The following is a 13,806-nucleotide window of genomic DNA, read 5'->3' as shown; positions in this document are numbered from 1 at the left end:
AAGAGAAGGGATGGCTCCGTTCCAGAGTTGGACTGCAAATCCACCTGTACCTTCAATACCACTATAGTTTCCCAAGCCCTGATACCTCTTAGATACCCTACAAACTAGATGCTAGTACACACCAGGGATACCTGTTACAAAAGACCAAGGGACTGGGAGAAGGGAAGGAGGGAAAAGTGGTGAGTTTGTTGCGTTTATTGTTTTGCCCCTCACTGCTCTTCCTTTTAAAGCATGCTTTCTGTAGGTTGGCTACCACACTACCTAAACAAACAGACTGGAAGGACTGAATCAAACAGAAGATACAAGATACCAAATCCATGCAGAAAGAAAGGAAAGCCACATAGATGACCCTCCAGAGCCACTGCTCGCTAGGTAGCAGCACAGGTAGAACCTCACAGACCAGCTTTCAGAGCAGCTTCAGATCAGAGGGAGCAGTTTAACATTTTATTTACAAGGCTAGTCCCTCAAAGTAGATAAAGCTACCTCACTTGCCACGGTTATATACTCAGAGTTAAAACCACCAGGCCTCCCTAGTCTCTGTAATATGATTGGGAAATATGATACACCTGTCCTGAATTAGAGGAGATAGGTTTATCTCATTTCAGAGCCAAATCACAGATGGGTGGAGATCAGATCAGCTGTAGGAAATTCTTTTTATTGTGCAACTTGTTACTCGTGGCAGGGTGAAAACGTCTTCAAAGGTGATCTCACACACTCTGAGGGATATCTTCTTATCTCTAATGTAGTTTATACAAACCAAATTGGTTTTTGCTTCCAACAGCTTTCCGTAGAAGAAAATCAATTTCAAGATGCAATGACTGCAATCCTTCACGCTGAGGATCCATTGCAAACATACCAATGCACGCTCTGCCAATGCACAGCTGCAGAGACAGGACAAGCAGTGCCTGCTATGAACACATGGGCCGTGTCCAAATCAAGGTTTCACGTCCAGGGCACTGACACCCCACCCTAATAACAGATCCATTAACAGAAGTGAAAGTATGTTGTGACCAGATAAGCACATCCCTTTTAACCCTTACAGCATTCTGGGGCAGCCATTCCAAGCAACGGATCAGTTATGAGTCAAAATAAACCCCCCCTGAATGTGAGACTTGAGTGTTGATCTGAGATCCACCCAGCCACTCTGCACCCCTGGGTGCAGGTGTTTTCATGCTCAAATCATCTGAATTGTCCATGGTTACTCCCCAGCCTCACACCATCCACCTTGCCCTTCATCAGCTCGTGTCAGGCAGTGCTTCCCACCACTGCCAAAACTCCAGGAAACCTTCTTTTCACCTTGCCTTCTGCACAGCCCCCAGATCAACTTCCCAAGGATTAGTAAGGAGGTGACAGCAGCCTCAGTATGAAGATTAGAAGTGCCCTCTCCGACCACCACATGTTCTTCTGCTTCTGGTGAGAGGATCCTTGCTGCACATCCCTGTTGTCAGTGGGCATGGGCAGCTGGAGTCCAGTGAAGTTTCTAAAAGCTATCTAAATTGTGTGAGCTTAGGCTAAGAGGGTCAGAGCTAATGTTAGTAATACCCTTGGATCTGGTTGTGACTACATGTAGGCTTTGGGTCTGACTCAGTATTTAGAGAAAACATCATCTCTGCTACACAACATAGGCTGGATGTCCATGGGGATGATCCAGGAATTCTCAGCAGGATCAGAATTCATGAAAACTGCTCAAACTGCTTGTAACACTGATTCTTCTGAAAACATTTCAAATGCCAGAACACCACTACGGCACCAGGATGTGGTGCCTCTAGAAGAGGCTCACACAACTGCTCCAAAGTTGTGAAAAGGAGGCAGGGTTTTTATCTGTCTGCTGCAGCAACACAGACGTGGATCATCAGGTGTCTCCATGGCCAGAGTTAGTTAGGACCACACAGTGCATGTTTAGCACCTGACACAAGCACGGCTTGGGCCATGGGAGCAGTGCAGAGGCTTGTGATCTTTCAGAAAACTGAGGACTGGGGAGACTTTGTTCAGGTGCTGTGTTATAAACATGTCCCCATGGTGCAACTCTAAATCACTAGGGCTCTTAAAAATAACCCTAAAAACATTTTTACTGACTTGCAGATTCACAAATCCTTCACCCTTGGGAACAGCCCTAATTTCGCAATATCATTCTTTTGTTACATCTATCAGGTTACCTATAAGCTTTCAGTGCTCCTTCTTTTTTTCCTCTTTGTTTGGTTGGATGGCTGGTTGGTTTTAAAACTGAATTTAACCCTGTGCAGTAGCAATAACTTGTCTGGACACTTTTTCATGTAAATCACAGGAAAATGAGAGACATCATTCATTGTGGTGGACAGTTGATAGATGATTATTACATGACTGCTTATGCAAAACCCAGCCTTGAAACCCAGTCATGATTTCTTTTATACATCACACAGAACCAGTTTGGGTTTCTTTAGTGCCCAAACAGTATCAGAGAAGACAAAACAGCCCCCAGCATCACAAAACGAGCATTCTTATCTGTAAATTTATGTGTTGCTTTTTGTCAGCTTTGCACTACAGTGCAGCTCCATTTGAAACTTAGACTCAGTTGGAGAGGCAGTAGCTTGCAACAGGTTTTTATTCTTACGGGGTTCTGAAGGCACTTCCAGTGAGAAACAGAACCCTGGACGTTGGAAAAACATCCATAAATCTGGAAAAAACACCACTGGATTTCAGCATGTAAGTCTCAACATAAGCTGGACACCCATACCAGGCTTCCTTTAACTCTCCAGCCATCTAAAGCAGCTGCACATTAAAACTGGTGCTGGACTGATCATTCCAAATTAATTTAGCCAGAATATTAATGAGCAGCAGAGGTTTCTTCTGTTGCTTATGTGAAATCTGGTTGACTTTGCTTCTTTTACCACTTCTACAAACAATCCTAGCCCCCAGCTTTTCACTGGGCTTTAAAAATCTGAGATGTGAGCAGTGCAGATTGTACTGCAGAGTTGTGATCAGAGCCTGAGCCAGAAGGAACACCAGCCTTTTACACCACAGACCCTGATACGCTTGGGGCACTGGGGTGGGCTGACCCTGTCTGGCAGCTCAGCCCCTACTCCCTCCCTCCCTGCCCAACAGGATGGGAAAAAGAATTTGAAGGGCAAAAGTGAGAAAAAGTTGTGAGTCAAGATAAAGACAGTCATGAAGGAAAATGAAATGAAACAACCCCCAAAACAACCAAGTGATGCAAAGGCAGTCACCACTTGCAGCCTGATGCCCAGCCAGGCAGAGACCTCCTATGGCAGAACTGCCCCCAGTTTTACCTCTTTGCCACATTACATGGTATGAGATGTGTGTTTGGTCAGTCTGGGGGAGCTGTCCCAGCTGTCTCCCCTCCCAACCCTCTCCCCCAGCCCCAGCCTGCTGGCAGGGGCAGCAGAGTGAGAGATGGAGAAGGCCTTGACACTGTGCAGGCACAGCAATAACTAAAACATTGTTGTGTGTTATCAACACGGTTTTGGTCACCAGTCTAAACCACAGGACCTTACAGGCTATGGAGGTTATGAAGAAAATTAACTCCATCTGTACCAGACTCTGTACAGACAGATAAAAAAGGGTCCATGGAGACTGCCAGCCCAGTGCTGCTGCGTTGCATGCAACAAAAACTAATCCTTGGCTTTTTCTCTCTTCAAGACACTCAGTCTTCTAAAATTTTGGGAAACTGTGGCAGGGAAATGAAGTAAGCTATCCCAAGCCACTCCTAGAAGCAGAAGAAGGGATTAGCCCTCAAGGCTGTGCTTGTCTTGAATCACCACCAGTCTTCATCTGGTCTTCTCCAGTCTTCGACCACCAGCCCCATTCTGCTGTTGCATTTGCTGGATAAACAAAGATCCTTGAATTCTGTTTCCACCTCTTTACCACTAAATCACTACCTCAACATGTTGTAATCTGCACAGATGATTTGTGTTGTTACCTTTGTTACCTTATGGGTACTGCACTGGTACAGAGAGAACATGAGCACAAGAGACCTAGAAATCACATAACCAGCATCACAAGGACTGCAAGACTTCTCCAACTAAACCCAACTAAAACCAGACAGATTTTTTCTCATTGGAACACAGATCTCCTTAGAGAGAGAGGGGAAGCGCTTTTTTATTTTTTATTTTTATTCTTTCTGGTGTGTTTGGGGTTTTTTTTTGGATAGCCTTAGTTGCCTCTTTCAGTAGTAGTTCTAGCCTTGAGTTTCCTGCTCTGAATCTAATTTTACCAAGGCATAAGACAAGACTTACCTGGAGATCATAAAGGCTGTCACAAAGCTCAACAGCCAGGATTAGAATCATATTTTCTACTTTATCTTATGTTCTTTCAAGTCAGTGCAAAATGTTGCCAAAAAGCATTATGACCAAGTGATGCTGGGGCTTAAGAAGCATTGGCATGGGAGCCCATCTAGATCCCAATCAGTCACATTGTACCTGTTCACAGCATGATAATAATTTGTCTAGGCATTGAAAAAACACAAAGCAAGAAAAGTTCATCTGTTTTCAGTGTATTTTAATAAATGAAACAAACCTGAAGGTATGAGTTGGATTTCAGCAGCAAGTTAACCTTTTCCCTGACACAACGCAAGGTCTCTCTGCAGGGGTGTCAAGCAGATTTGCTAAATGCCGTACTGGGGCTAAATCTGGAGACTGCCAGACCATTGCCAGCTTTATATAAAGCTCCCCAGGAGTCAGGCTGATACTCTCAGGCTTCTCTGAAAACACTGCTGATCCATAGGGATAATCTCATTTCCTGGACCATGAAATAGCCTAAGGGTTACAGCTGATGGCTGTGTGAAACACAATCACCAGTTTGACAAGTGCTGCTGTTCCCCAGGTCTGTGAGGTACGTGGTGGCTTTTGGGCCTGAAGAGACTTAGCTGAACTTGGCTGCTGCTGCCTGATGCCCCCTCTCCACTGCCTGCCTTCCACTGTCCCCAGATGTGTTCACAGTGATCACTTGGTGCATGTTTTGGAATAGGAGGGGTTTGCTATAGCATTTGTATTTCCAAAAATGCATGAGCTGCAAAGCTGGTCAAACAACTCCTTGCTAGAACACATCCCTGCAGGTCCCATGGGTCCGTGTGCCCAAGCACACACACATATGTAGTGAGGTAGCTGTTTCTGCTAAGGCAAAGAGCAGTTGAGAGAGCTTTGGCTGTCAGGAGAACGGAGATCTTCACCTTTGGTGGAGAACAGTAAAGCTAGACAGGTCTGAGATCCTGCTCAGAGTGTACCTGCCAGGTGCTGACCTTCAAAACCCCTGCCAAGTTGTTCAGCAATTTTGAATTTTCAGACTCAAATTGCCAGGCGCTGGGCAGCCGCAGGCTGCGGGCACAGTACAGGTGTGAACGTGTTAAGCTTCAAGCTCTTGGGAGCTGCTTTCCCTTGTAAACACTAGACAGGGAATTACTACCCCTTGCCTGTCATCACCATTGTAAAAAGTAGATGTGATATGTCCCTGTTCAATTAAAAAGAAGCCCAAGGTCACTGCCCTTCTTTGTGAAATGGGTCCATTCCATTTGAAGTGCTCCTCTTTGTTTCCTGGTCAGAGTGGTGGCACGGAAACAATGCCAGCTCCCACCATGAAAGGACAGCTCGCTCCAGCCCTTTCATAGCAGAAGCCCTTGAGGCTGGCTCCAAGGGAGCTTGATGAGGTTAGTAATCACTGCAGCACATGAAAAGCATTTTGCACTGCGACCTTTTGCACATAAAGAGCTATACTGGTTCTGCTTCTAAAGCCGGGAAGATTTATACACATGGCTTTCTCCCAGCACTGAGGGAGGAGAAACTGAGGCAGTAAAATCCTGAAAGCCAGCAATTTATTCAAGAAGGGATGCTGAGAGCACTTGAAGGCTTAAAGCTTATGGTATTCCACCTGCAGTTTGCAGCACAGGAAACAAAGGATAGGATTTTCGCTAAATCCTAGCATTTTAAGACAGAAACTATGTATTTTTTTTCAAGTCACATTGACAGCCCTGTGAAAGTTCTCTTTGAGAGTCGTTACTACACAAGAGCTGTGTGGACAGCTCTTGGTGTTACCTGTGGCTGTAGTGACAGCTGCCCTGAAAGACAGGCTGGAAAGGACCTTCCAGTCTTCTGTTCCTAATATCCCTCCGTCTGTCCTACTCTCCTCAGGCAGTCACCTCACTCCCACACAGTGGCAGCACCTGACATGATCTCTGGTAACAGACTTATCTCCAAAAGCTGAGGAAATCATTTCTGCCTGGTCTGGCTATGCTAAGTGACTTTGAGAGAGAGATACATCATGGCTCAGGCTGCCCTGCAGAGTGAATGGGCAATCCCAAACCTTTTCTTCAGTACTTTACATTGTGGGCCACAGGGTAACTGGGAAGCAAACCCAGGTAATACCCCTTTTCTTTTCTTGGTGCAGTCTCTAATTTTAATTAAAAATTAAACCTTCACCATTCCATCAGTAGCAGCACTTTATGGGAGTCCCTTCATCTGTAGTTTGGAAATTGGGAAACAGAAATATGACACAATTACCTTCAATTACCAAAAATATTACTTTTATGGAAGTGAAAATTTGAATTAGTCCGGATCCGAAACAGAGCAGTGAGAGACACATAGCAAAATTTTAGAGGAGTTTTCAGTGACCCATGGCCTTCAGAAAGGAGAAATAATCATGTTACTGCCTTTCCTCCCAGCTAGACAGAAATTTATATCCTTTAATCTCACACTGAATCCTCTGTTTGCTTGGGCTTTGGAGATTCAACAAGCAGCGTGTGCAGTTAGCACAGAAGAGGATTCCCCCGTCACTCGCTGTTCTGATCCTGGCCACAGCCACCAAGGACTGCTCTGCTCTGTATGCACAACATGGACGTGGACCTCGTACCAATTCAAATGTGCAACACAGCTCCACCCGTGCTGTCTGCAGAGGACAGAAACATCCACAGCAAAGTGCAAAAATAATTCACTGTCTTCCACTTCATCCCCCGCGATGTTTCTTAGCATCCCTTGGCACATCTCATCTTGTGCACCCACTTCAACGCTCAAGAGCTGCTGAGATGCTTGTTTTGCTCAGCCTAGGTCCCCTTTAGGCATTAAAGGCTCTTCCACCTGTGTTGCCAAGGAGATTACTCAATGCTGTGCATGCTGAAGTTCTGTACAGCCCATTGCAGGAGCCCCAGCACCCCTCTGAAACATTTCAAGCTTGTTTTTCTGCCATGCCTCCTCCTTGGCCATCACCAGGCCAATACCAGCTGCATGCCTGGCGGTCAACAGCCACTGTTCCACCCGCAGAGCCGTGTCCCATTTTTATGTGAATGATTCTCCTCCTGTCCCACAGCACACAGGGACCCCGATGGTTTGGATTCGAGCCCCATCCGGCGCGTCTCAGCCGCGCGTAGCCGCGTCCCGGTGCCCGTCCCCGCCACGCACATCCTCCGGCAGGTCAAGACATCACCATGTCCCAGCGCTGGCTCATGGCTGTGCTCTCACAGGGATTGATGACGAGCTCCTTGACGCTCTCGTTCGTGTCCCCGAAGGTCTCGGTGTCCAGGCAGAAGCGGGAAGCTATGTGCTCGATGTGTGCCCCGACTTTGCCCCAGCGCTGAGGGGAGACACACGACAGGACACACAGGTGACCCAGCTTCCTCCCCACGATGCTTTTACTGCACTGGTCCAGCATCAAGAGGACAGCTGTCATCAAGCCCTTGTGGCCTGATGCTGTCAAGTACAAGGTCCCCAAACCCACGCCGAGCAGAGCACACGCTGAGCATTTTTCCCATCAGAAGCACACTCATTTAACTCAGCCTCTGCCTGGCTTCAGGAAGATAATATATTACTAACAGCTTTTTCCCCAGGTCACTGGTTCAAATGCCAGCTCAGTGATTAACTGCAGGGAAATGTTAGCATCTGCTGCCTGACTGGCAGCCCATGTGAACTAAATTGCCAGTTTGGGTTTGACTTCTGCATTGAAGTATCCAGATCACCACCCTCGCTAATAGACATCCTTATCAACACACTCATTTAAGAGGCAAAGGGCTGAACAGGCCAGAGTCTGCACTCCCAAATTGACTCTGCTTCCCAGATGAAGTCAGAGCACAGGCCATTTAATGTGCGGTAATACTGTGATGAAAGAAAGGAAGCCTCAAACAAAATGGGGGATCAGTGAAAAGGGCTCACCTGCTTGTTGTCACCTTCTTTACAAGGTGACAGCAGCACCTGGGAACCAGGGAAGAGGGTGTACACAGACAAACACAGCTGCTGCTGGCGGATGTGGTGGTTGTATGTGTACGTCCATTCCTGCACAGAGGAAGAAAAAGAAAGGTGGTGAGAGAGCAGTGTTGATTCTTGCCATTCTTCTACCTGGAAAACAAACACTTTGGCTTGGATCCTGCCCCTTACGAAGTCAACCTCAAACCTCACTGACTTCAAGAGGCATCAGGAGAAGTCACTGGGATGTTTCAAGCCTCCCCAAAATTGCAGCTGTCATTGAGGGACTGCAGGTACCAAAGAGAATGTCTACAAAAGCTTCTGGAAGAATATGTTTAACGAGACAAAAGATTCCATAGCCAGAACTGGGCTGTGGTTGGAGAACAAAAGGATGGGAAAAAAGCAGAAGAGAGGCAGGAACACTCCTAACCACACAATGTGCAATCCTATTTTTTCAGGGAAAAGCAGCGGAAATGCTTTGCAGCTGTCAGTGGGAGACCAGAGGTGATATATAGCAAATGTCTGCAACTCCTGGGGTTCTGTTCCCAAATATCACAAAAATAAGAGGTGAAGCTCTGCTTTCTATCAAGGCACTGGGACCAAATTTCAAAGGTTTGCTGTACTGGTTTGCTATAACAATTGCTACTCCCGTTCCACTGGGCTGACTTGGAGGTTTTTTCTTTTGCTGCTTTTTCATGTTCACCAGCTTTTTATCAGCTTCTCAGCCCCAGAAAAAAACTGTGGAGGAGCAGAGACGCTTTGTCCTGTGTGATGCTAACCAAACAACAGGAGATCTCTGGGATTACCATCTTTTTCACCACTGGATTTTTCTGGGATAAAAAGAGGAGCAGCTGATAGTTTGACAAGGACTTCCAAATGTGCTGGACAAAGCATCATGGGTTTACAGACACATTGCTTAGCCTAGGAGTGTTTCACAGGAGTTTAGTCCAACGTTTGTTCCAGCTGAACATTTTCTATCCCTTACCTGTGCTTGTATTACCCAAGAGCACCTCCTGAGAGGATCCCAGCCAAGGGATGGCTGCCTCCCTGTTATTCACGTGTGTGCACAAGCAGACAAGACCTGGTTTGGCTGATGGGAAACCATAAACCATGCTTTTACATAACCCTGGAGAAGGACTTCTGGAACAGGTGTTCTGCTTGTAACTTTGTGTGAGCATCAACTTTGGAATTAGAAAGAGCAGGGCTGGAAGGGTTTTCCAAGGGCTCCCAGCCAGGGTGCAAGGCAGGATCAACTCCTGCTGCATAAATGGCTCTGGGCAGCAGCAGTGGGAGCAGATGGAAAGCAGGTTTCTGAGCTGTGGCAGGGCAGGTGAGCAGGGCTGGAGGACCAACAGCAGGCTGGCTTTGCCATCAGAGTGCAATAACCCTGTGAGAGACAGCACGGCCAGGGAGCAAAAGGGTTCCCACCAGAGTACCCAGGAGCCACGGCAGATGCTTTGACAGGGTACAGGCTATGAAAACTCTGAGCCTGCTGTGAAAGAAAAGGTGCAAAGAGGAAGCAGAACAGCTAGGAGCTCAGCTATGGAGGAGCCAGAGCTCTGTGAGAAGTGATGTGAGCAGCAGTGTTGGCAGTGGAGGGGAAGGCAGTGCGAAAACATATGGCTGTTAGGCTGGGGCTGGAAAAATGGGGCTCCTGGGAGACTTCAACCCTTTCTGAGTGCTGGAGGGGAATGTGAAGAATGGCTGCCCTACTCTCAGAGCTGGGACGCCTGCAGCTCCCCTGACTTTGAATGGTGGAGGTTTTGGGTTGCATTAGCATGAGTTATTACAGCAGGGAAACGCTTCCAGTCCTTTGGTATTTGTCACCGTCAGCAGCTCTAACTCCTCTCCTCAACTTCAAAACAGACAGCTACAGGCATTTAACTCCTGGGAATACAAATCCCACTTTCATTCAGGTTCTTAGCCACCTGCAAGGGAAAACACTCTTTTGCACAGCAGACCCAGCTCCACAAGGATTTCACACTGTGATCCTCATACTCTGTGCTTCTTAGCCCACTATTCCCCACCAGCTCATAGAAATCAAACCTGGCTTTCTGAACAGCCTGCCCACAGGCTCCTCAGCAAGAGCTGCCCAGGATCTGAGTACATAACAGGCATTCATTTTCAAAGCTGTAATCCACACCCAAAGGGCTTTCTGGCAACTACTTTTGTCATATGGAGCAGGGTTTACCTGATCCTGCAGTGAACACGTTCCAGACATCCCAACTATGCACACTGTCAGCTGCTGTGTAAACCACCAGCCTGGGAAATCAGGTGCCAAATTAGTCCAGCATCTGTGAAGAACCAAACCCTATGGGGCAAGCTCCAACATCTGTTCTTGGCACCCAGGCTGCTACAAGCTGCTTTGAAAACCTGCTTTACATTTTTAACCAATTGTTTGTCATTTTAATTTAGGACAGGGCTGAAGCTGCGCCCATGAGGCTCCTCAGCAGCAGCCAGTTAATCCTGTAACTAGTGTATATGTTGAATTCTCCAACTAACTCAGGCCACGGGACTTGTTTGTTTGTTTTGACATCTTATCCTTCTTGCTTCATTGAGGTTATCTCATGGAAGACTGCTCCTACCAGAGATTCTCTGTATTTCTTCCAGACCAGGCTGTGTTCAAACCTTCACAATATTCACATCCTCTCAAGGCAGGGCTATCCTCTCATCCAGCAGTGGACCATGGGATAGGAAGGGTGGTGGTAACCATTTTCCCTCAGCTGTTGTTCATCATAAGAAGTGAGGGCTCCAGAGCTGGATGTGTGCATCAGTTCCACAGCTGACACTGGATCCTACCCTCCTGCCCCCAGGCTGTCCTTCCACTGTCTTTATCTCAGCTGACAGATTTTCACACAGCTCATCCATCTCTGCAGAATGGCTTTTTATGGAAGCCAGTCCTGTTAAAAATGTTTTATCCAGCTCTAATCATGTCTTCTTCCCTTTCAGCCCTAGATGAAAGCCAAAGAAAATTATGCAGAAAATGAAGAAATTTAAAGGGAGAGGAGGAGGGAAGTCAGTTGAACACCACAGAATCCATGAAAGACTTTCAGTTAAAATACATGCCCATGGCCACATAAATTTTTATCGTACCCCTTTTCTACCCTTATTTTTATGAGTTGGGAATAATTTTTTTTCCATGAGGAACTATTTTATCTCCTAATCCCTGGCACACTGACGTGGCCAGCACAGCAGTAACAGCAGCAGAGCTTTGCACCAAGGAGATTGTGGTGGATGGGGCAGCCCATGGTACTCCTAAGGAGCCCCACAAGGACCTAGCATGGTTTCAGGGCTGCAGACTTGCCTGAGGAGATGCCATCAGGGTTTAAAACTGACCCAGAACCAAAGAAAAACAGATATATGAGGGAAAAGTGACATCAAGATTTCCTGCCTTTCCAAAGGCAAAGATGGAGGGGTGGTGGAGCCAGGAGAAAGACGGTGGACTTGGAGAAGCTGCAGAGCACAACCAGCAACCCCCTTCCTCCAAAGGTAACACCAACCCCCTCATCTGAGGCTTGTGACTGTTTCTCAAGGCTTTAGCATCATCTGAGCCGGCACCTGTCACTGTTACTCAGCGCTGTGGTGAATTGAGGAAATTATTTTCAAGAGTGACCTTTGGCTTGGCATAGCCTGGCTGGCAGATGGAGCAGGGAGCCCCTCAGCCCGGGAAGGGGCAGTCCCACGGAGCCCAGCATTCCGTGACAGCGAGGCCTCAGCTGCCGAGCCAGAGGCCAGCCATACCCTAAAGCAGGGGCTGTCGCTAGAGAAACATGGTTCTGAAGAAGGTGGAGCAATCTAATTATCCAGTCATCCTCTTAAAACCCCAGGGAAGGACTTCCCAAGGCACGTGACTGCACGAGTCACCTAAGGATACCAAAGTGCTGCCCTCATCAAAGACCCTGGGATACAACTGGCACTCCCACACATCTCAGGAGAGGGAAAGCAAAGCACAGGAGGTGCCCAGGACAACCTGGGTGCAGAGGTGACACTGCAGCCCCTCTGCTCTGCTCCCTCAGCCTGGCTGCCACAGCTCCAGCCAGCCTGCAGTTGGAGCAGGTCATGCCCATGGAGGAGAAGGAAGGCTTTTGAGGGGAGGAAGGTCAGAAGAGAACGTTTATGGTTGAGATGTCTCAGGAGGGGCACTTAGTTTGGATAGATGCTAAATGCTCTCCAAAAAAAGTGCAGATCTAGCCAGCACACAGAGGACCTCAAGCCAACTGGGATGAGCATCAGAGCCACACCAGGCAGACCATCACACTGCATTTCTTTCCCAAGAAGAGTCAAGGTATGCCAATCAAATGCAATGGCATCCACTCAGCTGCAAACCCCAGGTATTTTGGGGTGCAGGGCCAGGAAATGGATGCTGCAGCCTTCCCCCTATTTCTTTGCTTGTCTAAAAGCTGCCTGAGCTTTACATTTCTCTTGCAGCAACTGCTTATACATGTGTTATATCCAGGTCAAAGCATCTTCAGATTTTTTATCTGAAGTATGTCAGGTTTCCTGAAGCTGCTAATGACTTAAATAAATCCTAGTCAGATGTCTTTTCCAAACTCTATGAATTAATACCAACTGACACTTGGTTTGAAAAAAAGAAAACGAACTACTCACATCTTCATTAGATAGATAAGGACAAAATTATGATCAATTATTTTCCCTCAGATGCATTTCTCTTGTGAAAAACTAAATCAATCTGTTCATTTAGCAAATGAGATGCAACAAGGCATGGAGTGCCGAGGCTCCAGTGGGCAGGAGCACAGGCAGAGCCTGCTGTGCCCTGGGGATGGGCACTGCACAAGCATCTCTGCCTGTCACTAACTTAGGAGCCCCCTGACAGCCACCCTGGGGTCCTCAACCACACCTCAAGATCCCTCTGAGAGCCACCTCAGGGGACAGAGCCCACCCTGACTGCTACCAGGCCTCCTGGAGAGAAAAGGGACACGTGGATCCCCAGGATGAGAAGACAGAGCTCTCCTACACAAAGATGAGGGGTCTTCTTGTGCCTCAGTGCCCCTTTCAGTAATTCAGGACCAACACCAGACACCATCAGGGAGATTTTTTGAGACATGCTAAGGGTGTGAGTCTGATTTCACCACTGAGTACTCATCTCAATTTATCCGAATTATGGATGTAGCCAGAGGTCTCACAACACCCTTCCCTACACTACAGGTAGAAAAACCTAAAATAAAGAGCAACTGATTACCATCTGACAGTTCCTGTGCCTCTCTCCTCAAACCACGACTGCTCAGATCTTCTCACACCCAGTCCCAAGACTTCATGCATGTAATGTTGGTAAAGGGCTGGAGCAGCCCAGCAGGGAGACAGCTACAGAAAGGCAATTAAAGCAACCAAATTACTGCTACTATAATAGTGATAATAAAGAATTTGGACAGCCAGGATATTTCCACAGTACTTACTGAATGCCAAGAAAGCACAGCTTTGATTTAGCTAAGCCTATTTTTCACAAAATGAAGCTTAGGGTAAACAAGACGTGACTTCAGTATGTTAAAAGTGAAGATTATTGCTCTGTTCTGGTATATCAAATGCAAAACCAAGTGGCATTCAGGACTGCTGCATAATCAATCCTACACAGCCTGGTGACTGTAACATCCATGTCATCCACAAGTTCAGGTGGTCTTGTGGCAATTGA

The 13,806-nt window shown here is 47.1% G+C and overlaps 1 protein-coding gene across 1 annotated transcript in view; it reads right to left on the bottom strand.

Moving 5' to 3' along the window:
- Positions 1-2,331: 2,331 nt before the first annotated feature.
- GALNT14 (polypeptide N-acetylgalactosaminyltransferase 14) overlaps positions 2,332-13,806 on the bottom strand; it is a 94,736-nt gene continuing 83,261 nt past the window's right edge. The window contains exons 14-15 of the mRNA XM_063391160.1: positions 8,130-8,249; positions 2,332-7,554 (exon numbers count right to left, since the gene is read on the bottom strand). Of these exons, the coding sequence (XP_063247230.1) occupies positions 7,396-7,554; positions 8,130-8,249 (279 nt within the window). The 3' untranslated portion in view covers positions 2,332-7,395. The remainder of the gene's footprint in view (positions 7,555-8,129; positions 8,250-13,806) is intronic.

This window comes from Prinia subflava, chromosome 2 (assembly GCF_021018805.1).
Source record: "Prinia subflava isolate CZ2003 ecotype Zambia chromosome 2, Cam_Psub_1.2, whole genome shotgun sequence".
NCBI classification, from domain to species: domain Eukaryota; kingdom Metazoa; phylum Chordata; class Aves; order Passeriformes; family Cisticolidae; genus Prinia; species Prinia subflava.
The sequence above is the reverse complement of the archived record's forward strand: the minus strand, read 5'-3'. Positions and strand labels throughout refer to the sequence as shown.